The following is a 23177-nucleotide window of genomic DNA, read 5'->3' as shown; positions in this document are numbered from 1 at the left end:
AACAGTTTTTCAATTAATTAATTAAAAAGAACAATACAATTAAGACAGAAGGTAATTACATACATTTTTACGAGGACAGTAAACCATTTAAAATTTCGATTTATTTATAAAATTTAATCGTTAAAAACTTTGAATTTTACCGCCCAATGCACTCAAAAATCGATAGTCGCAGAGAATAATCGATTAGAGCTCGAACCATCTGGCAACGCCCATTGTTTTGTTGTGTTTTATACCTGCAGATTTCACCCAGCATAAAACTGAGATAAAGCTTTAATTAATTACACATAGGGGTACTGCAAGATCTCAGCATAGCCCCGCCCACATAAAGCCGCAGCATGTCTATTTTCAAGGCGCGGTAAGCTGTTATTCTAAGCTAATCCAAACTTCTCCGTAAACAAAGACTTTCTCTAACCAAAATGCAGAGTCAAGGAATTTGAGGATGTTTTGGCGGGGCCACAGGATTTAATTGACCTGAAACAACTCAGGAAACTGGCATTTAATGGTAGAAAGCTAAGAGTGCATTTGAAATGTTCAAAATTTGAAGTCTGAGCACTCCACAGGTGTGCCCGATGTGCAGAGTTTTCGAGCACTCAGTTGGAAGCTACTCCTTGGCTATTTGGGGCCTAGGCGCAGTAGTTGGACCACAACCTTGGCCCAAAAGCGAGCCCTGTATAAACAGTTCATCGAGGAGCTAGTCCTGCCCCCCGGACACTCGAGCAATAGAGCTAGCGTAGACGGAGGAGATGGGGACAAAGTCGATTCGGGGGGCGTTGGCCTGCAAGATCATCCGCTGAGCGAGGGACCCGAAAGCGCGTGGAACACGTTCTTCAATGATAACGAGTTTCTACTGCAAATCGACAAGGATGTCCGCCGCTTGTGCCCGGACATATCCTTTTTCCAGCAGCCCACCGATTATCCCTGCGAGATTGTGGTCCACAGCAAAGGAGAGCATGGACGAAGGCTCCACGAACGGGTGGTTCCCGCCGTTCTAAGTTCGGCGAATGTGGAACGCAAGGGCCTCGGCATGACAAAGGTGAGTTCAAGATCGGAATTGTGCTAGACAATAAGCTCAGAATGTGTTGTTTCATTCATGCATACCGTGTGGATTTTAGCAGCAAGTAAGTAAGCCCATCTGGAACTGCCCCAAACCTAATGAATATGTGTGCTCTATATAGATAAATTTGATTACAAAACGCTCCGTTGAAAACTATGCCGCCATGGAGGAGGGCCAAGAGGCTCACTGGGAAGTTGTGCAACGCATTTTGTTCATCTATGCCAAACTAAATCCCGGCCAGGGATATGTCCAGGGCATGAACGAAATCGTGGGACCCATTTACTATGTTATGGCCTCCGATCCTGACCTCACATATCGCGCCCACGCTGAGGCTGATTGTTTCTTTTGTTTTACCGCCCTGATGAGCGAGATAAGAGACTTTTTTATTAAAACACTAGACGACGCAGAAGGCGGCATCAAGTTCATGATGGCCAGGCTATCGAATATGCTGAAATCAAAGGACCTAAGCATTTACGAGCTACTCAGGAGCCAAGAGCTGCATCCGCAGTATTACAGCTTCAGGTGGCTCACACTGCTCCTGTCGCAGGAGTTTCCACTGCCAGATGTACTGCGCATTTGGGATTCCGTGTTTGCGGACGAACAGCGATTTGATTTTCTGATAAAAATATGCTGTTCAATGATATTGTAAGTAAACTTAGCTTTAGTATAAAGCAAGAACTAATATGAAATTTTGCAGAATCCAAAGGGAAGCAATTTTGGAAAACGACTTTGCCTCGAATGTGAAACTCTTGCAAAACTATCCGCCAATTGACATTAATGTTGTGATTGCTCATGCCGGATCATTGGCGTAGCATTCCTCCAGAAATATATCCTTGTGCCCAAATGCTTGCAAAGCCCCCTAGTTAGTTTAACAACTGAAAGAACCAAGCAATCAACTATACTTTAGTTAGCCCCAATCTTGGAAACGCACCCTTACAGGAAGTCCAATAAGTACACGCATTTTCACTTTTTTACATGACTTATAATTTGTATGTCATTAATAAACGAATTAATTTTAACATTTCGTGGTCCCAATTAGATAAACGTCAGAACGTTAAAGAAGTCATAGGTTGGTCAGTCGTTAAAAGAATACCGATGAACGTGTGGCATCGTCTCATTAAACTTAAACACCGTTCGAAGGTTCACTTGTTAAGCTTTGGAGCTGTGTCCTTGCATATGGACTGTGCAATAAACTCGATGAGTGTCCTTGTTGGACGTCCGGCCATGCCCTCTCGCAGATACTCGAACTCATCACCACGTGTGATCATCACGTTGGTGGCATCCTGGATTAAATCACAAATCAAATCAAAGTCCTACAACTAATAAAAACAAAACTTACAATATGCATCCATTGGCCGCAAGGCACAAATTCACGAAGGAAAGCGGCAGCTTTGCAAGGACGTCCACCACGACCGATACCGTAGTTCTGGACATCACTGCGTCCACCGGCACGCACCGCCTTGCTGTAGTAGTTCCACAGGGGGAAACGCCACACGCGGTCTCCAGTGTGCATGCTGGCGTGCTTGATCTGCTGCCAAAGGATCTCAGAGTTGGTAAACACCCCACAGGCAGCCTCATCCAACGCTTGGCGCATATATCCCGAGCAGGTGCCAATGTCAATGATGCACTTCGGACAGAAGTTCTGCCCGTACAGAAGGGCATCCGCCAGCACTAGAACATCTTCGTGGTCGGTGCACTGCACCTCAATGGTCTTGCCATTCATGGATTTCACCATGTCTCCAGGACGGAAGGAATTGCATCCAATAACGTTCTCGCACAGGGGTATTAGTCCACGAATATTGACCTAACGGTAATATATGGTTATCCAAGGAATAACATCGGGTCATCCAGTCACTTACCGGTAACCTCAGGCCAGCGACAGCACGACAAGTGGCCACCACTACGGCCGCACCAGTCATATCTCCGCGCATGTGGAAAAGTTCCTGCTTCTCCTTTAAGCACAAACCACCTGCATCGTAAGTCACTCCCTGCCCAACCAAGACGATGGGTCGCTCCTCGGCACAGGTGCCGTAGTAGCTCAGCTCCAGAAAGATTGGTGGTTCGCAAGAGGCCTTTCCCACCGCCAAGAAGGCGTGCATCGACTGGCTCTCAGCCCAACCCTCGACTTTGACCTCTACATTGACGCCGGACTTACAAAGCACTTCGACGACATTCTGGGCAAAGGCAGTGGGGGTCAAAAGGTTGGAGGGCATCTCCTGCAACTGGCGGGTCAGGTTCTGCGCGGCAGCCTTTTGCAGGCCGATACGCCATCCTTCTATGTCGCAAATCTCATCCTTAGTGGCATACAGATCGATGGAAGGCACTGAGATTCGCCGCTTGGGATCGCGAAGCTCCTGGTAGATCCAGATCCCGAGAGCTGCTCCCTCCGCGGCAGATTCGGCGTGTCCACAGTTCTCTACTTCGATGCGGTCGGTGTCCAGTTCAGCGAGTATTCGGCAGGCATCCGCTACCGACCGTCGGATGGCCTCCTTCTGCTCGTCGAGCACCTCGTATGGGTTATAGCCCAGGCATTCCTTACCCAAACCGATAACTGCCACCGCCGAATAGTAGGGCACGCGCTCCGGCTCCACGGCGAACAGGAGGCGGGTCTCTCCCCTTTTGGGCATGGGTCCGGACATTCGCAGCACTTCTAGCAACCGACCGTGCGTCTTCTGCACATTGTACTTCCAGCCGGTTGGCGTCAGGATGCCAGCGTCGTTCTTGTCCTCCTCGTCGGCGTAGACTCCAACGACCAAGCCACGCGACGGAGGATCCGCGCAGATCTCCATCTGCTGCAGCTGCAGCATCTGGTTGATCGCCTGCGAGGCGTACCTGCGATGACGGATCACCTCCGGCCGACGAATGGAGAGACTACACGCCCGGGTTATGGCATTGCGAGAAAACCGAAACATTTTGCTTGAAGTTTAACTTAAAACTTTGATGAATGCTGAATAATATTACTACTAGTATTGAAAACTTTCTCTTCGATTTTCTGTGCCGCTTCAAAATAATTCATGAAATTTTTTCACCCAGACTAGCTAAAAGTGTGTACGTGTTCAACCTCGAAACGAATAAAAATAAGACTGAGCTAGTCCTATGTTTCAGTTCCGACGTAGCACTGACATTAGTCTCGATAAGGTTGCTAGATCATCAGGATTTTAATGTAAAATCTCTGCCTGCTAAGTGCGAATTTTTTAGAGAATATGTTCTTAAGATGAAATGCTCCAAATGTCAATTGTGTTGCGATTTGCAACATGCTTTTGCACAAAATAGCAATCGAAGGTTAATGTTCTTGCAACTGTCTAATGCACTCAATAAAAGTCATAAAATCGCTAGATACCATTACTACGCATACCACAGATTCGATTTTCATTACAATGTACATTTTCCTGTATAAGTTACTTCAACTACATAAATTCCCCAAAGGCGATATCCATGAAATATCTAAATATATTGTATAGGCTTATTGAAAAGCCAATATGCATAGGCTTGTATCCCAATAAGTACTCATGCCATTTCTAAGAACCATTATATTTGCAAATATCATTAAGAACCATTTACAAAAAAATTTCGATTTGAGTGCATCTTAAGGTTTTTTTTTTATTAATTTGCTTAATATGTTTATGTTTACTTAAAACGAACAAACATTTTTTCCCTGGGAACAATGTCGTTGGAAATTTTTAGGGGACGCTGACGAACTGACTAAAGACATCCATCCTGCACAGACTTCAAAATATTTCACCAAAATATGGACATAGTGATAGCGCTGTCACTGCCGTTGGGATTTCGCATCTTCGGTCAGCTGCTCATGGCCCGATCTCTGCACTTCGTCCTACTTGCCCATCTTGGGAGCGGTGTCTTTGCAGATCGTCTGTGCAATGAATTCGATAAGAGTACGAGTGGGTCGGCCAGCCATTCCGCGTCGCAGGTACTCGAAGTCAATACCGTTGGTGACCATCACATTGGTGGCATCCTAGGCGAATAAAAGTATTAGTTGAATATAATTTAAGCCATGCTAAGCAAAGTGCAACTTACAATATGCATCCATTGGCCGCAAGGCACAAATTCACGAAGGAAGGCGGCAGCCTTGCAAGGGCGTCCACCACGACCGATACCGTAGTTCTGGACATCACTTCGTCCTCCGGCACGAACCGCCTTGCTGTAGAAGTTCCACAACGGGAAGCGCCACACGCGGTCTCCAGTGTGCATGCTGGCGTGCTTGATCTGCTGCCAAAGGATCTCGGAGTTGGTGAACACACCGCAAGCAGCTTCGTCGAGGGACTGACGCATGTATCCCGAACAGGTGCCGATGTCAATGATGCACTTGGGGCAGAAGTTCTGGGCATACAGCAGGGCATCGGCCAGAACCAAGACATCCTCGTGATCCGTGCACTGCACCTCAATGGTCTTGCCATTCATAGACTTGACCATGTCACCTGGTCGGAAGGAGTTGCAGCCAACGACGTTTTCGCACAGAGGAATAAGGCCTCGGATATTGACCTGAAATGGGATTGATTAATAACGGAACTACCTGGGGACGCGTCTCGAGTGTCTTACAGGCAATCTAAGTCCAGCAACGGCCCGACATGTGGCCACCACCACAGCCGCTCCAGTCATGTCGCCGCGCATGTTGAAGAGCTCCTTCTTTTTCTTCAGGCACAGACCGCCGGCATCGTAGGTGATGCCCTGTCCAACCAGGACGATGGGTCTCTCCTCCGCGCAGGTGCCGTAGTAGCTCAGCTCCAGAAAGATTGGTGGTTCGCAAGAGGCCTTTCCCACCGCCAAGAAGGCGTGCATCGACTGGCTCTCAGCCCAACCCTCGACTTTGACCTCTACATTGACGCCGGACTTACAGAGCACTTCGACGACATTCTGGGCAAAGGCAGTGGGGGTCAAAAGGTTGGAGGGCATCTCCTGCAACTGGCGGGTCAGGTTCTGCGCGGCAGCCTTTTGCAGCCCAATGCGCCATCCTTCTATGTCGCAGACCTCGTCCTTGGTGGCGTACAAATCGATGGCCGGAACAAAGATTCGGGTCTTGGGATCGCGCAATTCCTGGTACAACCAGATACCCAAGGCGGCACCTTCGGCAGCCGATTCGGCGTGTCCGCAGTTCTCCACCTCAATACGATCGGTATCCAACTCGGCGAGAATCCTACAGGCAGCGGCCACCGACCTTCGGATAGCCTCCTTCTGTTCGTCCAGGACCTCATAGGGATTATAGCCCAAGCACTCCTTACCCAGACCAACGACCGCCACCACAGAATAATAGGGAATACGCTCCGGCTCAACGGCGAAGAGAAGACGGGCCTCGCCTCTCTTGGGCATGGGTCCCGACATCCGGAGCACCTCTATCAGACGACCATTTGTCTTTTGAAGATTATAACGCCAGCCGGCGGGGGTCAGAATGCCGGCATCGTTCTTGTCCTCCTCATCCGCATAGACGCCTATGACCAAGGCTCGCGACGGCTGATCCGCACAGATGTCCATCTGCTGGAGCAGCAGCATCTGGTTAACCGCCTGCGAGGCGTATGAACGCTTGATGAACTTCGGGACATATCGTCGGCACACCGGGGACCGAATGCAAACGCTGAATAGCAACTGACGAGTTTTTCCGAACATTGTCCCAGTACTTCTGCACACGTAAAGTACCCTTCAAAAAAATGTTGTTCCAAAATCGAGAGAAAAAAAAAACTATGAATTTATCGTTCGTAAAATTTTGTTTCCAATAAATTGGAAATAACAAATAGTCGAAATGGGGTCTAGTGCAATAAGCAATTTTTTTACGTTAAATTTTTTTTGATGAGTTCTTAACTCTACGAAACGATCACGGATACTGAATTCTAGGGAGCTGCCTAGGGGTTAGGTAGCAAATGGATACGAAAGTCGGATGACAGTTGTTCCAGGGCCATCTATACCATTTTCCATGGCCTACACGGATTGATTGTTCGTATCCTATTTACTATATAGAAAGACTTTACTTTACATTTACTTTGGTTTCGTTTATTAGTTTCCATACTCAGCATAATCATTTAGGTACAATTCGTTCATTAGTTATAATACTGCTTAACATTTGAGACACCAACTAGACACAGACACGTCACGTATACGTACACTAATGGGGCAACATTTGTGGTAACTTCCATACATGGGTATATTTCGATTTAGCTACAGTGAGCAGATATACATACATATATTCCGGTATATAAAATAACATTGGCTATCGAACGTCCTCTATCGTAATTCACTGCGACAATTCTTGTACTTATTGTATGTGTAAATCGTCCTTTGGTTGGGTTGCCGTTGCCTCGGGATATGTTTTAGTTTAAATGGCTTCAGATTCGATTCCTTTCGTTTGGTGGGGTGTGTGGTTTGCGGTTCGCGGTTTAATGCGAAAGTATGCAGTTGAGAAATAGATATATGTATATTAGATATAGCTACAGGTCTATATAGTTGAAGTTCGTTCTTTGAGAGGGGGGAGCAACAGTGGATTCAACAGAGACTAGCGTAAACTTTGAAGGAGTGCAACAATCTAGGGGTGCGCAGAGCACATAAGAGGCACATTAGTTATTTGAGCAACAGTAGCATAGAGACTAGAGTGTTAAACAGCTGTGAGTATCCATGATGCTGGGTACTCTACGGTACTTTGGCATTCGTCATCAAAAAAAAATGTCATTTCGGGCCAGCACTTTTAGGCCTGGCTTCAATTATGCACAAGAGTGTGGAAAGAATTTTATATCTAATATCTTTAACATATTTGGTTATTCATTCTATATACAAGAACATTCATCTTGGACTACGAGGTTTTGGTTTGAAAAAAGATTTTTTACCATCGATCTCCTAACATTTCTTATCTTTGTCCTTTACACACCGAAATTAGATTTAAGACTTTTAAATTTGATTTATTTGTGCCCAGCTTATTTTGCAAAAAACAGATATCTTTATCTATTTACCAAATTGCGAATAAATATATCTCATTAGTATAGAAGAATATTACTTCGCGGCATGAATTTGCTGAACAATTATATCCCCCAAAAAGCAGATAATCATTTCAAAGGTATAAAATTCGAGCAAAAGAGTTCCACCCGTTGTACAACCGATATAAAAACCCGATCCGAATAACCTGACACTGATCGCGACCAAATCTTAAAGTGGCAATCACAAAATCGTGGTCACTGTCACGGGCAACCCATCGGCGTTCACGGCATGCTCCGTCTGCACCCGGGTGCCTAAGCTCTCCACACTGGTGGCCTTGCTGAGATCGATGGCCGGCACATCCTCATCGTAGTCGGAGGCCAGCTCCTCCTCGGCCAGGTAGCTGCACTTTGTACTGGGAACCGCCACCGATTTCACCACGTGCGCCTGCTCCTGGTCGTGGTAGAAGTGGGTGCGGTCCATGTAAATGATTCCGTCATCCGTATCGTCGTCCGTGTGGCAAACCGGATAGTGGCCATAGCCCGCCTCGCACTGGTACGGATTCGACTTGACGTGCACGTTCCGGCAGCTACCGCCGCAGTTCTGGTGGCTCTCGGCATCGCCGCCATTGGCTCCATAGCACTGACCCCGGTGTAGGGAGTGACCCACCGAATGGCCATGGGCATTCATCTGACCCACCCCAGCTGCACTGCTGGAGTGGGCCACTGACTGCTAGATGTGCGAGTGGGAGCGTGCTATGGACAGGGAGTATGGACTGAGGTCCTTTTGAATTCGCATCGAATCGTAGATGGGGAACTCGCAGCACAGGATGAACTTCAAAGCACTGGGCACCTCCACGTAGACAGCAGGAGGCACTGGTATCAGTGGCGAGGTGGAGGCTTTGTACTTCCGGTACTCCAGTTGACTGGAAAAAGGTTGGATAGAATAATAAATCATTTAACTAATAGACGGCTCTATAATTTATTAATGAACTACTTAAAGTCAATTATCTTTTCATATCCCTTACTCGTAGAGAAAAAAGGGCTTACTAGATTATTTTAAATAAATATTTCAACTTACTCTTTGTACTTCTCATCGGCGCTTCGTTCTCGCAGGGGAATCCCCGACAGAAAGAGAATGATCATCGTAGTGAAAATGGGCGAGGCAATCGCCACCCACTCGTGGCCACTGATCACATTGAGGGATATGGCAAAGATGCCCCACCAGATGACCACTTCGCCAAAGTAGTTCGGATGCCGCGACACGCTCCACAGTCCTTTTCAATTTGCACACATTGTATTGTATATATTTAAAGTTAATTATTTCTAGCTCACCATCATTGCAGAACTTGCCCTGATTGGCCGGATCCTGGCGGAAGGAGAACTTCTGCAGATCCGCATAGGTCTCCGCCAGCAGGCCAACGATGAACATGCCCGTGCCCGTGGAGTCCAGTGTGGTCATGGTCTTTGGGGCACGCGGCTGCGAGTGGCGCGGTGAATTAATTATTATTACAGGCAGTGACACAATGTACACCCAAACAGCCTTAAAAAAAGAAATATGATTTCTGATATGTAGCAGTTTTTAATAATTTAAGTGCTTATTTCATATAACACAGTTCTAGTGAATCCAAAAGTTATATTGCCAAAGTGGATGCAAATACCCCAGGCATATATCCATTGCGGCATTTATGCTCAGATTTCAATGACAGTATTTCAACTGGCAACAAGTGATTGGAATTCGGGTGAAATGGGAAATAAATGAAGACAAAACGATGGCAGGACATGCCACATGCAGCACGCCAACGCCAGTGGCAATGCCAATGCCAATGCCGGCAGCACCACGGACAATAAACGGACTGCAACCACCAGCAAGCCAGCCAGCCCACTTGGCAGTACAACCACCCACTTAGCCACTAGCCATCAGACATCAGCCAACCAAAACCACCCAAAAGCAACCCAAGCCACCCAACCCAGCCATCCACTTAACGTTTAGCTGGTGTCGCCCACATGTGTCATGTCACTCTGCCAGAGAGAATGGCGTTTTAATTGTTGGTCGGTCTGGGTCTGAGCCTCTGGTTCTGGGCCACATTGAGATTACCATTTCCACCAGCCATGTCGAGCTCGCACGGACGACAGGTGCTGAAATATGAAATATTCAAAACCTCTGGGCGCGTGTCAATTAGTGACAGTTTGATTGATTTTCCACCAGCAAGTTGAAGGTTCTGTCATTGAGCGTCGAATTGAAAAGTGGCTGACGCAAACGATTTTTCCCTGACCCCCTCCACCGAAACTACACCCACCAACTTTGGTCCCAGCGGAACTCACCTGGAAGGTCCAGAAGACCGCATAGCGGATGATGTTGCGACGGGTATCCTCGAACTGTTTGTCGCGACCCAACTTTACGATTCGATATAGTAAATATCCGGACAGCCGAGCGCCCCACAGGCAAACGAAGAGCGTGACCATCAGCTGGCGACTATCGTAGGCCTGGAACGGAAATTCATAACTGTAGTTCTTAACTAAGATCTTAAATAAGTGCTTACAGCCTTAAAATAATCAAGTTAATATCCCAATAAGCTGTTATCATTACTTTAAATGGAAATAATAAAGCTGTTAGCAATGCACGAAATGGTATGAATTTAATCCCATTTAATTTTAAGATCCAAGCTTTAAAAGCCTTAAGAAGTAGGCTAAAACAGCAAAGGTGTTCCTGGGCAATAAACTGGCGATAAACTGCTGTTTAGATCACCTCCGCTTGCAATAAACATTTACTATCTGCCATTTAGACGAATGAGAAATATTCGGCAGGCTCTGGGAAAGTTAGAGTTCAAGGCTGAGCTGCTATCCTTGGCCAGGAAGGCGCACTCGTAACTATTTCGGTATCTCCGCAATAACAAAAATTGGCATTTTGCTCACCTAGGGTATCCCGCCATTCGTGCCCACAACTCTGTGGTAAAAATTCATTGGCCAACGAGCAATTTGCACGAGTTTTCTCTTTTGCCGCACAAAGTCGAATTTTCTTGTATTTTTTGCTGGCGATATTTTATTTTACAAAACCACTTTCGGTGGTCATGCAAATTTTGCATAAATAAAGCGCAGCACGCACGACTGCCAGCCGTTCTATGATCCTCCGCCCTGGCCCAAAAATGGACACGGGATTTGTTGGTTGGCTGGTTCAATAATGAATGAGTCGAATGCACTTTGCATATTTATAAACGGCATTGACGGGCCGAACTGAATCAGAAATGCATTTCTCATGGAGGAGCCGTTCGTCAAGCGTCGCCATGAGAAATGCTGGAAAAATTGTTAAATTGCTTTGTCAATGGCAGCGAATGGGCGTTTTGGCCCGGTTCATGACCGTAACCGTAACCAAAGTCACTGGCAGAGGACGAGGTCACCGGGTTGTATGGCATTATGGAAGGGCATTCTTATTGAAGGAGCGGGGTGGGGGGATGGGATGGTGGTGCCTCAAACAGTTGATAGTTTAATGGGTTTGTCGTATCGCAGGGCGGACTTGATTGCCCATTTTGTCGATTGATTGAGCTGCCTTTCAGCTTTCAACCAGGGGGGCTCAAGCTATTTTATCGCTCGATTTATTAAGCGACTCTGAACGGCGATAAACCATCGACGGGCGACTGCATAAGCTGGTTGTAAACCATTTTTATGGCCATCACAGCTGCATAGTGTACAGTACAAGCAACAACGGCCACAAGCAATGGCAGCACTTCCGTTTCCGCTCGACGTCCTGCGACCGCCATTTTCCACCTCATCCCCCTCCACCCTACGTTCTGCGCAAGGCTTTAAATAAATTTTGCATTGCCAACTTAATTCGAGCTGAGGGCGGAAATTTAATTTTAATTTACGATCGATAGCCAATTCGTTAGTTCGCCACATTAATGTGGCAACAAAAATTTAATTGAACTGCAGCTTAAGTGCTCCAGCGAGAATTCATACTTCAATATTTACTCCTATGTTTATTTTGCGAGTGGGAGCAAAAATTAAATGCACATAAATGTGTTTGTGGTCGAAAGAACAGTGCATTCTGTTGATTTACCAGCACACGCGTGTGTTTGGTCAACAAAAACCAACAGCAGATAAGAATGAATTTATTTCTCAATTTGTATTTGTTGTCATGGCCAAATTGCTTAAAGCCCTTAACCAGCTTTCCATGGGCCAGGCCAACAAATCGATACATTGGGTGGCGTTTAAAACTGAAAACCGAACGAAAAGCTTTTAAGGTCTTTGTTTATTGACGTCCCTTCAAGCGTATCATATTTTATTAATATCACAGATATATCCTTACTGAGCTCGCCAAGTAGGCCTCATATTCATTAAAATAAGAGGATCTAGATAAACAGGATAATGAAGCAGATAGCCGCCTTTAATGAACAGTGAAAATTGAAACCAAAATAATTTCGCATCTCATATTTCACTTGATAATTGGAGCAATCTTAATTAAAACCTTGTTAAATATTTTAACTTTAATTAAGACCATTGCAGGTAAGAACTGATATTTCCAGTGGCTTAAAGTATTTTTACCTTAAAAGCTGTGCTACACATACATACATACGCACTTTGTAATTGCGTGCAGACACTAATTAAGGTGAACATAATTTTCCTCTTTACTGCCGTGCTAATGAGCGGGAAAACAGCGAAATTGGCCATCAATTTGGATTAATCAATGGACCAACTGGCTTAGGCTGGGGAGTTCAATCGGCTGGCTTTCGCTTTTGAGCGGATTCGAGCTGTTTTCGGCCGCAAATAGCCTTAGTTAGCTGCTTAGGCATCGTGTTAGCCCGGCGGAAGGACACGCCGACAGACGGATTGAGGACCCTCACGATGCCAAGGTCATGCCCAGCCAGAAGGAGACCTATGCATGTGCCAGCTGCATCCAACCACCAGTTACCAACTACCAGTTACCAGCTACAGCAACTACAAATAAAACAGAAACAACAAACGGAACAACGACGAACAACAGCTGAAATGTGCGCCTCGATGGGCGGAGTGGGCGTAACCTTTTGTTTGTCGGCATTGGATGTTTGCGTCTGTGTGCGTTGATGTCTGTATCTGTGTCTGTATATGCGTCTGTGGCTGTGTGTGCGTATGCAAAACTCAGTTTTCAATGTCAGCAGCCGAAACCACTAGGGCCCAAAACCAAACCAACACCCACTTTACGCCCAGTTGGGTGACTTGTTTATGGACACGCTTCAAGTTCACAGAATTTAATTTTGCTAACACAAAAAGTAACGCACAATGAAAACCAACGAGCTATTAAACAAAATAAAGCAAATTGCACATAAATTATGCATTGTTCAGAATTGAACTATAGCAATAAATTACGCACATATCAAATGTAATATATATTCAGCTTTTAATTGGAATGCAATTCAAAGCAATTTTTTCACCGAAATTGGTTTGCAGTCATTGGAGATTTATTATTGGCATTTTTAATAATAACAATTTTTTCGCACAAAATTAAATAATGACCAATCTATTATGTTTTTGATGTTCAATAATTTATTGCGCAAAAATGCATCAATTGTTGCAGCAGGAAAGATAATATTGTTTCTTTTTTACTTTAGATAGTGTGGTACTAAAATGTTTTATTTAAAATATAGCCCGAGTAAACTTGAAAATTAATGAATTCATAAGAAATTAATTAAAATTATAATGTCAAAGAAAGATACAAAGCGATATAACTACTAGTTTTTTTTGGCCCGCAAACTTTTTAATTAATATACTTAAATTCTATTATAAAACTGCAATAAGATAGTCATTTTAGACCTACCTTCGATGGACGATCGATTTGGCCGAGAAAGAAAGTGAGCAGGGAGATGATGATGAAGTTAACGCCGCCGGCAAAGTCCGTCAGCTTGTCCATTTGGAGCACAGAGTTGATCAGAAAGAAGACCAACTGCAGGCTCCCCACCACGATGGCGCTAATGGCGAAGTGATCGTAGTCCAGTACATTTACGGCCATTGTGTTGCGGCGCTCGGCTTTCACCTTTCACCCAGCCAGACAGGCTTTCACCCAATCCGCTCGCTTTGTGGACGTGTTGGCAACAGGTCCTGGTCTTTGTCCACCTGACCCACCTGCTCCTCCTGCTCCTCTGGCTCCTCCTTCCCTTTGCTGTTCTTTAATATTGCAAAATGTTGTGCCTTCACATCGCTTCATCCACACCTAGCCAAAAGTCGCCTTCAAAGTGCTGTCTGTGTGTGCCACTCCCACCGCCCACAGGGCTTTACATGCTGTGGTGGGTGGCTCAGTGGTTGGGTGGCTGGGTGGTGTGGATGGCGGGTGGTGGTGGTCTATGGCGTTGGACGCCTGCCAAGGAGTCGCTGTCTGCCTTTTTTTTGGGGCCGCTTGTTGATTACGTATTTATGTGATGATTGTTTATATTGGGGTCGTCTCTGCAAAGTGCAATAAATAATGCAATTTGTATATGCTGTGGCAGCTGCAAGTTATTTGCTAAATGAAAACTTAATTCAATTTCCCGCGCTCAGCGGCACGCAAATACCATCTCCCGGCAGCCACATTTTACCCCTCATCCACCAGCTTTTTAAACAAATTTGAGTGAAACCACCTCGATATGGCAACAATCTCAAGCCTCGTTTGTGGGAATCTGTGTGCATTGAGCCGGCAAATCGCTGGCGAAACGGAGACTAGAGCCATATGCTATGCTATCTTGGCCAGGGGTGTAGGTATGAGAACTGTCCTGGGGGGGTTAAATCCACCCAAACGCCCATTACAAATAATCAGTAATCCACACTAATGCAGATTTGGAAAATACATCAAATTAGTTTAATGAATTAACCCATTTGCGGTGGTCTGAAGTGGCAAATCAAAAGCCTAATCGAATTATGAAGAAGCCAAGCCATCAAATGGGCTTACCCAATGAAATATTAAGGAATCGATGGGGCATAGGCAGTGCCCCCTTGAACAAAATCCTGCTTAAGCCACTGGTGCTGACTTTAAGTGTCTGCCGAGAAATGTTTTATATGGCACATACTTGAGCTGCCTGGTTTAACTTCTTGAGCCTTTATTTGCCCCTTGGTCTCGACTGCATTTGCACAGCACTTCCTTTGGGCACCCTCGACTATCCAAATATATCCACACACACAAACACACTGGGCTCTTCACAGATCCTTATTTGGGCAACATTTTCAGCCTGCATGTATAATTAACAAGCCGACTTGGTTGGTTATCTAGGATGCAGTGAGCCAATCTGGGCCCGCACATATAGTGGCTATAGTTTATGGACGTGGAAAACCGCAGGGCATCGATTTTTGGGGTGGGAGCTTTACAATGGAGAAGCTGGGGAAAATTTACTACCGAAGGATTAGCTGCGGTTGCAATGTTTTTGTTTTTTTTTTTTTTTTGTGCAACTCAATTAAATGTACATTTTTATGGATTATTGCAGAGATATTAATTTTCAATTGATTTACTTATGGCTTGTGAATAATTTACCCCTTTAGAGTCCATTTAAATTCACTTAAAAAAGTTATGAAACTTTAACGTGCTCAAGCGATTTTCCATTATTTAGAAGTCTGGAGACGCTTTTAAAACTTTACTCTTGACGGGATAAACTTCACTTGGAATTAATGTTAATACTTCGCAATTAAAAAGTTTGCCTGTTCGTTTCTATTAAGACATTCAATTGGATTTTATTCTGTCCGGTGCTGCTTCTTAATAATTTAACTCGAAAATAAAGTTCATGGCAGCTGTCGGAACTTTTTATCGCCAATAAGTTTTACTAAGCGTGTGATTATCTACATTTTAAATTAACTTTTACGGCATAGCAAAGTCCCTGTTTGCAACCAAATTATGGAAAGTGCAGCATTAGTTCTATAAAATTAAAATGGCATTTAATTGAATTCAGAATTTTCCACTAATGATTTTTTAATTGCATTGGCATTGCCATTTACCAGGATGTCCTCGTAATTTATGCGCTGTTCGCTATTGTAATTGCAATTTGGGTAATTACTTTTCGGCTTTGCAATCAAGTGTGAAATTAGCAAATTTTTGGAAGCAGAAGTATTTGCTTTCCTCTTCCCTAATTGCCGATGTCGGACACACAAACCAAAGCCAAGCTAATCCCATTCGCGCAAACTTGCTCGCAAGTTGCAATTCTCCTGGGGGCCCACAAAAGTAGGCAATGCTTTTTGTGCCTCGCATTGTTGCAAAAGAAATGCATCAGCATTGCACATTCATTAAGGCAACACCCGCGGCGCATTCAAGGCCCGAAAAACAAAGGCGGCAACCGTGTTAAACTCGTGCCACCTGCAAGGCGAAAGAAAGGAAAAAAAACACCTCAGTGTATGCAAATGTGTAGTCAGTCATCTGTGCTCTTGCCACTTGGCTTGCCCCTCGCTGCTCCTTGTCATTGTTGCTGTTGTTTGTGTTACTTTGAGCTCTCAGGGCACTGAGAAAAATACCTCTTCGAATGAAAAATACATCTATTCGAGCATTTCTTATGTATGTATATATAAGGACATTTAAATCAGCTCTTAGAAGTCAATCTTTTGGATTGCAGTTCAAAGCTTTATTGGCGTGTGCATCAGCGACGAGGTGGCCTAGTAACCCCCACTTTTTTGCAGTGCACTTAGCATTGCTTGGCAACGCGTGGCAGAGTCGCCGGCGTTGGGGAATCCAAGCGGACAGGGGTCGTTCGTAGCCGCAAGACATTGACAAGGTGTCTGCCAGGCTGTCACTCACACTCACCGCAACTCACTGCATTTGCTTGTTGTTTTCCCTCGGCTGTGTGTTCTTAGTATCTTAGAGCAAGAGTGTGTGAGTCTGTTTGTGTGCGGCAAAGCTCAGGAGTGAATTTGCATATGCGGCAAGGAGCACCGAAACCCGATTTCGCCCACATTCTGGCAACAAATAGTTCTTTCCCAAGCTGTGCCCACTTTTAAACGCATTTTCGCGTGCTTTGCATTTTTTGCCAGCGTCGTTTGCCATTGTTGCCACCTTCTTGTGGGCATTAAGGAATGGCAACGATGCACTTTTCCACCACAATTGAACAAGAAAAGCCAATTCCAATTGGGGTTTGCGGCCAATAATTTGACAAATCGAATCCGGCGAGCTATGCAAGGATTTGTCAGCAAACGGAGAACTATTTTAGACTTATAATAATAATAAAAACAGAACATTAAACATGTTTTCAAAAATGGGAGTGAAAGTTATATAAATTTTATATCTTGCAGAGGAAGTTTCTTGTTTGACGAAAGTATTTATAAGCAGTGGTATTAAATTCTAAAGTCTGTAAACTTTAAGATAAGTTTATTTTGCACATCAACAAAAAGTGTGGAAAAGTTAAGTCTGCAAAGTTATGTATAGTAAACTCTGCTTGGAAAAATCGGCTCAAAGCTAATTTCACACCTCTTTCCGTGCACTTACATGTGCTTTGCATTAGAGGGAAACAAAACAGATTAAATATAAACCTTAAACTATTACAACACGTTTTCCCGGTCGAGCCAAGACAATTCTCGATTTTCCGCGCTCAACTACCGTTTATTTTGCACTGCAAGTATTTGTTTTCCTGCAATCTAGTGTGTGTCCGTGTGTGTGTGTGTGTGTTCTCGTGCTCTTGGCACTGAAAATTGCAGCCATGTAATGGAATTGGCTGCGGTTCAACGGTGCGTATGATTAACTTTATGGCAGCAGCAAAGTGGAGGACTAAACAACCTCCATTTAGTGAGCTGCAAATTGCCCTGCTGTACGATACACCACTTACTCGGCTGCCTGTTTGCCGTTTATGCTAATCGTTGTCATAGTTTCGGAACTACAACGTTGACCTTAAAGAGTAGTTATTAGACATCCAGCACAAACCACGCTTTGTGCTGACCCTATTGATTGCCGGCTTGCTGGATGTCTCTAGCAATTAATAGTGTCAAACATTCCGTGCTGGCGACCAAACCTAATTTAATTATACATGTCCGACCGCAATTTGCTGCATCCACATGCCGTTTTGGCCCAGTAATTGAAAATAGAATCACGTTTGCACGTTTAGACAAAAGGAATGCTTTGAGGGGTAATTGTTTCTTTGGCAATCCTTGATCTGAGATTTTTTGATTACGATTTAAGATTCAAATTTGCTAGATATTGCGAACAAAAATATTTCTGGCTTAGACTATTTGGTTTTAGAATGAACCAATTTAAATATTACGTTTATCCAGCTTGAAATTTGGAACTCACAGCTTCAGTTGTGCATATAGTTATGGGTAACTGGCACCAAGCAAGTGCTTCTGTGAAATTAAAGTTTGCAGAGTGATATTATCTATAGAAATGTCCTGTCCACTCTGATCCCTTAATGCTTGGCCATAACCAAGGATTCTGCAGTGCAATTCGACAAAATTGTTTTCCCTTCGGTGCGACGTAGTGAAAATGTATTAAACTTAAATATTCATAAAGTGCAAGTCAAAGCCGGGCAATTCAATAAAGCCGAATCCATATTGAATTGACTGCCAGCGTTGGGAGATCTCCATAAATAAGGCATTCTGTTGCAAAGATTGGCACTTTATGTAATCCCAGCGAACAAGGCGTGGGAATTGACTTAATGTGGCCAGCATGGCCAGCAGGGCAGCATGGCAGCACCTTGAACTTCGACAGAGTTTGGCCAAGGACTTTTTCGGAGGGACGCTGACGCGGACAAGGACTCAACGGGTGGTCGCCTGAAGGAATATTGACGTTTTTTCAATTAAACCCGACCAGCAGGCACTTTGTCGGTGGTATTTATGGCGCTCGGTTAGTTCTATTTTTACGAGAGGGCGAACAAACAAATGGGTACCAGTGTCAATAGTGTAACTGTAGCTTTTCCAGCTGGCTAAATATACGCACAAATATACATGTGCGCATATATACGATATATATCCCATATCCTGTGGCAGATAAATAAGTCGCATTGAAGCTAAGCGGAAAAAACACGCGTACACACACGCACCGTTGGGCGCACATACACATACACTCTAACATATGTACACACGAAGACGCACGCACACACGTGCTTAGAAAAAGAGACATTAGAGAGTGTCTTTCGGGTAACTTTGTCCGTCTTTTTCCGCTTTTCCGCTTTTCTCAGCGCTAAAACAAGTGGAAAGTCAAGCAAGTTGGACACGCGCTAAGTTTTACAATTTCCCGCTGAAGGTCTTGTCGCCCCCTTTTCCGGCCCCGTCCACGCCCCCCGCCCTCGTTCAACACTCCTGTCGACCTGCCAAACAACTAACGCACATTTCCGTTTCCGCTTATGCCACAAAATGGCCAAAAGTGGCCTGGTGATTAGTTACGATTTTTTTCTGTTTGTTTCCTGCCGCTCTAACGCTTAATTTCTCTCCTTGTTGCCGCGCTGGCTCTGGTTTTTATTGCTTTCAATGCCTTTTTTTTTGCTTCTTGATTGCAGACAGCATCTACGAGGCGAAAACAAACAGAACGGCCGCCGCGAGTTTTTTGGCCAACGGAAGGGACTCGAGCAACCGACGCAACAGACGACTCAGGGTGGACTGAAAATCACTTTCTCTTCTCCCGCAGCAGCAGCGCAATTTCTGCAGCCAGCGGAGAGAAAGCCTTTCGCCGTGAAGCAGTGCGCACTGCTTGCTGCACGGTGGGCGCCAGAGATTTGAAATTCTTATCTGGATTTTCAGATTTAGTACATGAAGCAATAATTGAAATTAGTTTCAAACTGATATAATAAATAATGTTTGAATATATACATACAATTTCATACCTTCTATTTTTTAGCCTTAATTTTTGGCCCAGGGAACTTGGCATGCTTCTATTATAATTAAAGAGTTTTACTGCAATGGATATATTCTAAACTATAATGGTTATATTAAACAAATAACAAAGCTAGCAATTTCAAAAACAAAACACTTAACAGACATTTTCGTTAAATATAAATATTTGCTTGGCTGGAACTTTCGTTAAAACTGATAGGTTCGTGCATTCGCTCAGCGGTGGTAAGAACACTCGCTAAACGTGTGAGCAGCTCTGTTTGTGTTCCATCTCTAGTTCAACAGCTGTTCAAATCGAGTAAATCGTAATTGCTCCTTGAATTTTTTTTATTTTTGTGGGCAACTCCTGCATTGGAGTCGGCGGTTGCGTAATAACGCGCCTCTTCCTGGTTTCTGGCTGCCACTTGGAGTTACAGTATGGCGTTGGCGCTGCGCGTTGCCCGATGCGCCGCGATTCCGGCCAACTGTTGGCCCCGCGATCGCCGGCGACTGTTACACCTGTGCAGCAGGTGAGTAGTTGACCCCAATTATCAGTCAGCATTAAAATTCAATTACCCAGCGCCAGCGATAAGAGGCCAACAGCTTTCTGCAGCAGGAACTACGCAACGAAGCCCGAAGCAGCGGTTCCACCACAAATCAAGCGAAATGTGGCCGCCGAGATAACCAGCGTGGGTAAGGTCATCTACGAAACGGGCTGGGATGCCAACAAGCCCATTGAAAAGCCAAAGGTCCGGCCCAGCAGCTCGTCGTCCACACAGCCGACGCCGTCTAAGAAACCCGAAGACGAGAAGCGCAAGGAGCTGGACACTGTGAAATCGAAACGGGATCAGATGCGAGACAATATGCAGGACTACATATTCACCCGGTACTTCAACTATGTGAAGAACTACGACAAAGTGCTCGAAAAGAACTTCCCCAAGGCCATGCAGTTGTACAGGGTGTTCTTCGATGGCGTCAAGGACTTTTTTGGCGACATGAAACGTTTCCTCAAGATTGCCCGCATTGCCAATGATTCGCCTCAAGGCATAAGAGCTTTGAATCGCCAGGAGCTGGAGCTGTACATGCAGATGCCAAGGGACATGATGAAGGTGGCACCAGCTCTGATCGGCTGCTCCCTGCCCATGGTGGGCTATGCGTTCTTTCCCCTCGTGTAAGATATGCCCTACTAAACACTCTTGCAAAATTTGGTATACCGATTTGTTCTTTCGCAGCTTTTATTACCCCCGCTCCTTTCTCACTGCCCATTTCTGGACTCCGCAGCAGCGCTCCGAGTTCCAGAGCTACTACATGAAGCGGCGATTATGCAATAACAAGGACGTCTTTCGCTGCCTGCAGGACAAGCTCAAAGCGACGGCATCGCATCCCAAGCACTCGGCTTTTGCTGACATCCTGGGCCAGCTGGGCAGCGGCACACACCCCACGCCTGAGATGCTCATCGATGTCAAAGACATATTCGCCGAAGGACCATATTCCCTGCTGGGAATGTCGCGGAAGCACGTTGTACGTTTAATCTGACACATTTTATGCAGCCTAAAGCATATCACTAATGCATACGTTCCAGAGAAACCTAGTCAACCTTCATGGACTGCCCAGTAGCATCTTCAAGCGACATCGGCTCCACGAGCACGCCTTCCTGGTGCACTACATGGACCAGGCCATAACCCGCGAGGGTGGCGTTCACAACCTGACACCGGATGCTTTGCGCTACTCCTGCTATCTGCGCGGATTGAATCCCGACAGCCTGAGCAGCGAGGCCATGATCGAGTGGCTGCGGAAGTGGGTCAAGGTGTCCACGTCGATACAAGGCGAACATATCACGCTGTTCCTGCACTTGCCCATCCTGCTGGGCTACAACCATCCCAACAACTGGAAGACCATCTACGGCAAGTGCCCCACTTGAGCGGGGTCCTCTGGTCGTTAGCTATTTGGTAGACTGTGCTTTAAAGATTGGACTGTTAAGATCATTTTGTTTCTTGAGAGCAAATAAAACCGTTAAACCAAAAGAAAGCTGGCAGTGTGCTTGTGTTTTTCCTAAAAATAACACTTTCTTTTATTTTCTCCATGGTGGTGGATGTTCATCAAGCAGTTACTTTCGTTAAAGGTAGTATTTTTTACTTCTTGGCCGCGGCCTTCTTGCCACCCTTGGCCTTCTCGGCACGCAGACGCTCGCGACGATCCTTCTTGAGGACGCGGGGAGTGCCGTCAGCCTTGGTGCGCTTCTTCAGTGTGTTGAAGGCGATGGTCAGCAGCTTGTTGCGCTGACGCTTGGCATAACGCAGCTTGAAGCGGTCAAAGTCGTTCAACGAGGAGCGCTGCAAAAGAAGACAAATTCTCATTAGTACTTGATTTATTCTGAATGTTTATGAAGACGCCTAGCTATGATTGTAATCAGATAAACTAGAATTAGCTTCATATATGTGTCAGCCGGCAATTCCTATCAAGAACTTTCAATTATCATCATGTGCAGTTCAAGGAGGTAATCAACTAGGCAGAGAAGAGGTATAACATTTTCCCCTCTACATAGGTAAACTTTCCTACAGCTACGAATCCTCCTCGTGCTCAGTGTACATACCTTGCAGATGTTCTGTGCCTTGACGGACCAGGGGCTGACCTTCCACTGGGCCTTCAGGTCGCTCTCTGTCCAGGCCTTGCGCACGATGCGCGTGGGCGCGGTGTAGGGGAACTTGATGCGGTACTTGGTCAGATGCAGATTGTTCAATCTGTATTCCTGACGGGGCACGCCAGTCAGAGGACCATCTACCAGAACCTGAAAAGTGAAAAGCCATTAATTAGTTTGGATCACTTTAACCATGTATGGCCATGAAGGGAGGAGTACAGCAACAAATGCTGGTTTTGCTTGCTTGCTTTCAGAGGGTTAAACTAGCTTCATTTATGTGTCAGTTGGCACTTCCTATCAAGAAGACAAATTATCATCATGTGCAAGAGCTCGTCACTTGGCAATTTGTTGCTGTTACTCCACTATGGAATGATGCACTTACTCTGTTTTGGTCAATGACGTCGACAATGGCCACCAGGCGCCCCTTCAGGGGACCGGCGGAGGCCTTGGCAATGCGACCAGTTTGTACGAATCTCTCGAAAGGCTGCAAACAGAGAGAAGTCCATTAAAAATGGGTGAAAATGTTGGATTTCGGTTGTTGCATGGCCAGCGCGTTGCTTGTGTTGGTGACCACCACGTGAACTATTTGAATGTTGGATATCCCATGGTTTTCCAACGCTTTTACGCTGCTTTCGCTATTCACACGTTCAACGCACTGACCCGTTCGCTTGGCCGCCAAATTTAATTCATCTCGGGCCATTTAGACCGCTGAATTTTCACATTTTTCAACCGATCCGCAGAAACCTTCGTCGATTCTTACCATGACGCTAACCGGAAAGAAAGAGAAGGAAAGAACTTTTTTGACAGCTCGGTGGTAGCATGGCGTTAGTGTTGCTAAACACAGAGTTGCATGTGGTCTAGTGTT

General features: G+C 45.3%; 6 protein-coding genes and 2 non-coding genes across 13 annotated transcripts; 2 read left to right on the top strand and 6 right to left on the bottom strand.

Moving 5' to 3' along the window:
- Nucleotides 1–208: 208 nt before the first annotated feature.
- On the top strand, nt 209–2071 carry GAPsec (GTPase activating protein, SECIS-dependent read-through). Its single transcript, NM_139988.5, has 5 exons — nt 209–355; nt 423–502; nt 561–1033; nt 1176–1699; nt 1752–2071. The coding sequence occupies exons 1-5, from the start codon at nt 336–338 to the stop codon at nt 1864–1866; spliced, it is 1212 nt and encodes a 403-aa protein (NP_648245.2). The 5' UTR covers nt 209–335; the 3' UTR covers nt 1867–2071.
- On the bottom strand, nt 2019–4222 carry S-Lap2 (Sperm-Leucylaminopeptidase 2). The gene is made up of 3 exons (NM_168282.2): nt 2914–4222; nt 2394–2858; nt 2019–2337 (listed from the first exon to the last, which is right to left on the bottom strand). The coding sequence occupies exons 1-3, from the start codon at nt 3964–3966 to the stop codon at nt 2197–2199; spliced, it is 1659 nt and encodes a 552-aa protein (NP_729394.1). The 5' UTR covers nt 3967–4222; the 3' UTR covers nt 2019–2196.
- A 413-nt stretch (nt 4223–4635) lies between these two features.
- Nucleotides 4636–6875, bottom strand: S-Lap1 (Sperm-Leucylaminopeptidase 1). The gene is made up of 3 exons (NM_139987.3): nt 5612–6875; nt 5090–5554; nt 4636–5027 (listed from the first exon to the last, which is right to left on the bottom strand). The coding sequence occupies exons 1-3, from the start codon at nt 6671–6673 to the stop codon at nt 4887–4889; spliced, it is 1668 nt and encodes a 555-aa protein (NP_648244.1). The 5' UTR covers nt 6674–6875; the 3' UTR covers nt 4636–4886.
- A 160-nt stretch (nt 6876–7035) lies between these two features.
- CG6282 (uncharacterized protein) lies at nt 7036–19453 on the bottom strand. Of its 4 annotated transcripts, none has more exons than NM_001169910.1 (7): nt 19196–19453; nt 15412–15607; nt 13754–14376; nt 10291–10452; nt 9301–9508; nt 9047–9242; nt 7036–8891 (listed from the first exon to the last, which is right to left on the bottom strand). In NM_001169910.1, the coding sequence occupies exons 3-7, from the start codon at nt 13943–13945 to the stop codon at nt 8699–8701; spliced, it is 951 nt and encodes a 316-aa protein (NP_001163381.1). In that variant the 5' UTR covers nt 13946–14376; nt 15412–15607; nt 19196–19453; the 3' UTR covers nt 7036–8698. The 4 variants fall into 3 exon arrangements, with proteins under 4 accessions (NP_001163381.1, NP_788480.1, NP_648243.1 ...); NM_176302.2 differs by lacking the exon at nt 15412–15607 and adding an exon at nt 16688–17051 and having other exon boundaries at nt 19252–19453; NM_139986.3 differs by lacking the exon at nt 15412–15607.
- Nucleotides 19454–19960: 507 nt separating this feature from the next.
- CG5989 (uncharacterized protein) lies at nt 19961–21699 on the top strand. 3 transcript variants are annotated; one of them, NM_001274665.1, is made up of 4 exons: nt 19961–20204; nt 20288–20845; nt 20907–21195; nt 21257–21699. In NM_001274665.1, the coding sequence occupies exons 1-4, from the start codon at nt 20113–20115 to the stop codon at nt 21593–21595; spliced, it is 1278 nt and encodes a 425-aa protein (NP_001261594.1). In that variant the 5' UTR covers nt 19961–20112; the 3' UTR covers nt 21596–21699. The 3 variants fall into 3 exon arrangements, with proteins under 3 accessions (NP_001261594.1, NP_001261593.1, NP_648242.1); NM_001274664.1 differs by having other exon boundaries at nt 20261–20845; NM_139985.4 differs by having other exon boundaries at nt 20255–20845.
- Nucleotides 21700–21717: 18 nt separating this feature from the next.
- Nucleotides 21718–23104, bottom strand: RpL14 (Ribosomal protein L14). Its single transcript, NM_079251.4, has 4 exons — nt 23073–23104; nt 22695–22796; nt 22268–22462; nt 21718–22007 (listed from the first exon to the last, which is right to left on the bottom strand). The coding sequence occupies exons 1-4, from the start codon at nt 23073–23075 to the stop codon at nt 21807–21809; spliced, it is 501 nt and encodes a 166-aa protein (NP_523975.1). The 5' UTR covers nt 23076–23104; the 3' UTR covers nt 21718–21806.
- Nucleotides 22079–22162, bottom strand: snoRNA:U49:66Db. Its single transcript, NR_001955.1, has one exon. It is a non-coding gene; the product is annotated as a snoRNA:U49:66Db (small nucleolar RNA).
- On the bottom strand, nt 22558–22637 carry snoRNA:U49:66Da. The gene has a single exon (NR_001954.1). It is a non-coding gene; the product is annotated as a snoRNA:U49:66Da (small nucleolar RNA).
- Nucleotides 23105–23177: the final 73 nt, after the last annotated feature.

This window comes from Drosophila melanogaster, chromosome 3L (assembly GCF_000001215.4).
Source record: "Drosophila melanogaster chromosome 3L".
NCBI lineage: Eukaryota > Metazoa > Arthropoda > Insecta > Diptera > Drosophilidae > Drosophila > Drosophila melanogaster.
This window is presented reverse-complemented; position numbering and strand designations above follow the sequence as displayed.

Excerpts from the sequence above, each read along its gene's own strand:
- GAPsec (NM_139988.5), top strand. The coding sequence starts at position 336 with ATGTCTATTTTCAAGGCGCG. Across the intron at positions 1,034-1,175 it reads AGGGCCTCGGCATGACAAAG|ATAAATTTGATTACAAAACG; the intron begins GTGAGTTCAAGA and ends TGCTCTATATAG. Across the intron at positions 1,700-1,751 it reads ATATGCTGTTCAATGATATT|AATCCAAAGGGAAGCAATTT; the intron begins GTAAGTAAACTT and ends GAAATTTTGCAG.
- S-Lap2 (NM_168282.2), bottom strand. The coding sequence starts at position 3,966 with ATGTTTCGGTTTTCTCGCAATGCCATAACCCGGGCGTGTAGTCTCTCC. Across the intron at positions 2,859-2,913 it reads TCGCTGGCCTGAGGTTACCG|GTCAATATTCGTGGACTAAT; the intron begins GTAAGTGACTGG and ends TATTACCGTTAG. Across the intron at positions 2,338-2,393 it reads GCGGCCAATGGATGCATATT|GATGCCACCAACGTGATGAT; the intron begins GTAAGTTTTGTT and ends GATTTAATCCAG.
- S-Lap1 (NM_139987.3), bottom strand. The coding sequence starts at position 6,673 with ATGTTCGGAAAAACTCGTCAGTTGCTATTCAGCGTTTGCATTCGGTCC. Across the intron at positions 5,555-5,611 it reads TTGCTGGACTTAGATTGCCT|GTCAATATCCGAGGCCTTAT; the intron begins GTAAGACACTCG and ends ATCCCATTTCAG. Across the intron at positions 5,028-5,089 it reads GCGGCCAATGGATGCATATT|GATGCCACCAATGTGATGGT; the intron begins GTAAGTTGCACT and ends TTATTCGCCTAG.
- CG6282 (NM_001169910.1), bottom strand. The coding sequence starts at position 13,945 with ATGGCCGTAAATGTACTGGACTACGATCACTTCGCCATTAGCGCCATC. Across the intron at positions 9,243-9,300 it reads GGGCAAGTTCTGCAATGATG|GACTGTGGAGCGTGTCGCGG; the intron begins GTGAGCTAGAAA and ends CAAATTGAAAAG. Across the intron at positions 8,892-9,046 it reads GCCGATGAGAAGTACAAAGA|TCAACTGGAGTACCGGAAGT; the intron begins GTAAGTTGAAAT and ends ACCTTTTTCCAG.
- CG5989 (NM_139985.4), top strand. The coding sequence starts at position 20,113 with ATGGCGTTGGCGCTGCGCGTTGCCCGATGCGCCGCGATTCCGGCCAAC. Across the intron at positions 20,205-20,254 it reads CTGTTACACCTGTGCAGCAG|CGCCAGCGATAAGAGGCCAA; the intron begins GTGAGTAGTTGA and ends TCAATTACCCAG. Across the intron at positions 21,196-21,256 it reads GAATGTCGCGGAAGCACGTT|AGAAACCTAGTCAACCTTCA; the intron begins GTACGTTTAATC and ends CATACGTTCCAG.
- RpL14 (NM_079251.4), bottom strand. Across the intron at positions 22,463-22,694 it reads ACGTCATTGACCAAAACAGA|GTTCTGGTAGATGGTCCTCT; the intron begins GTAAGTGCATCA and ends TTCACTTTTCAG. Across the intron at positions 22,008-22,267 it reads AGGCACAGAACATCTGCAAG|CGCTCCTCGTTGAACGACTT; the intron begins GTATGTACACTG and ends CTTCTTTTGCAG.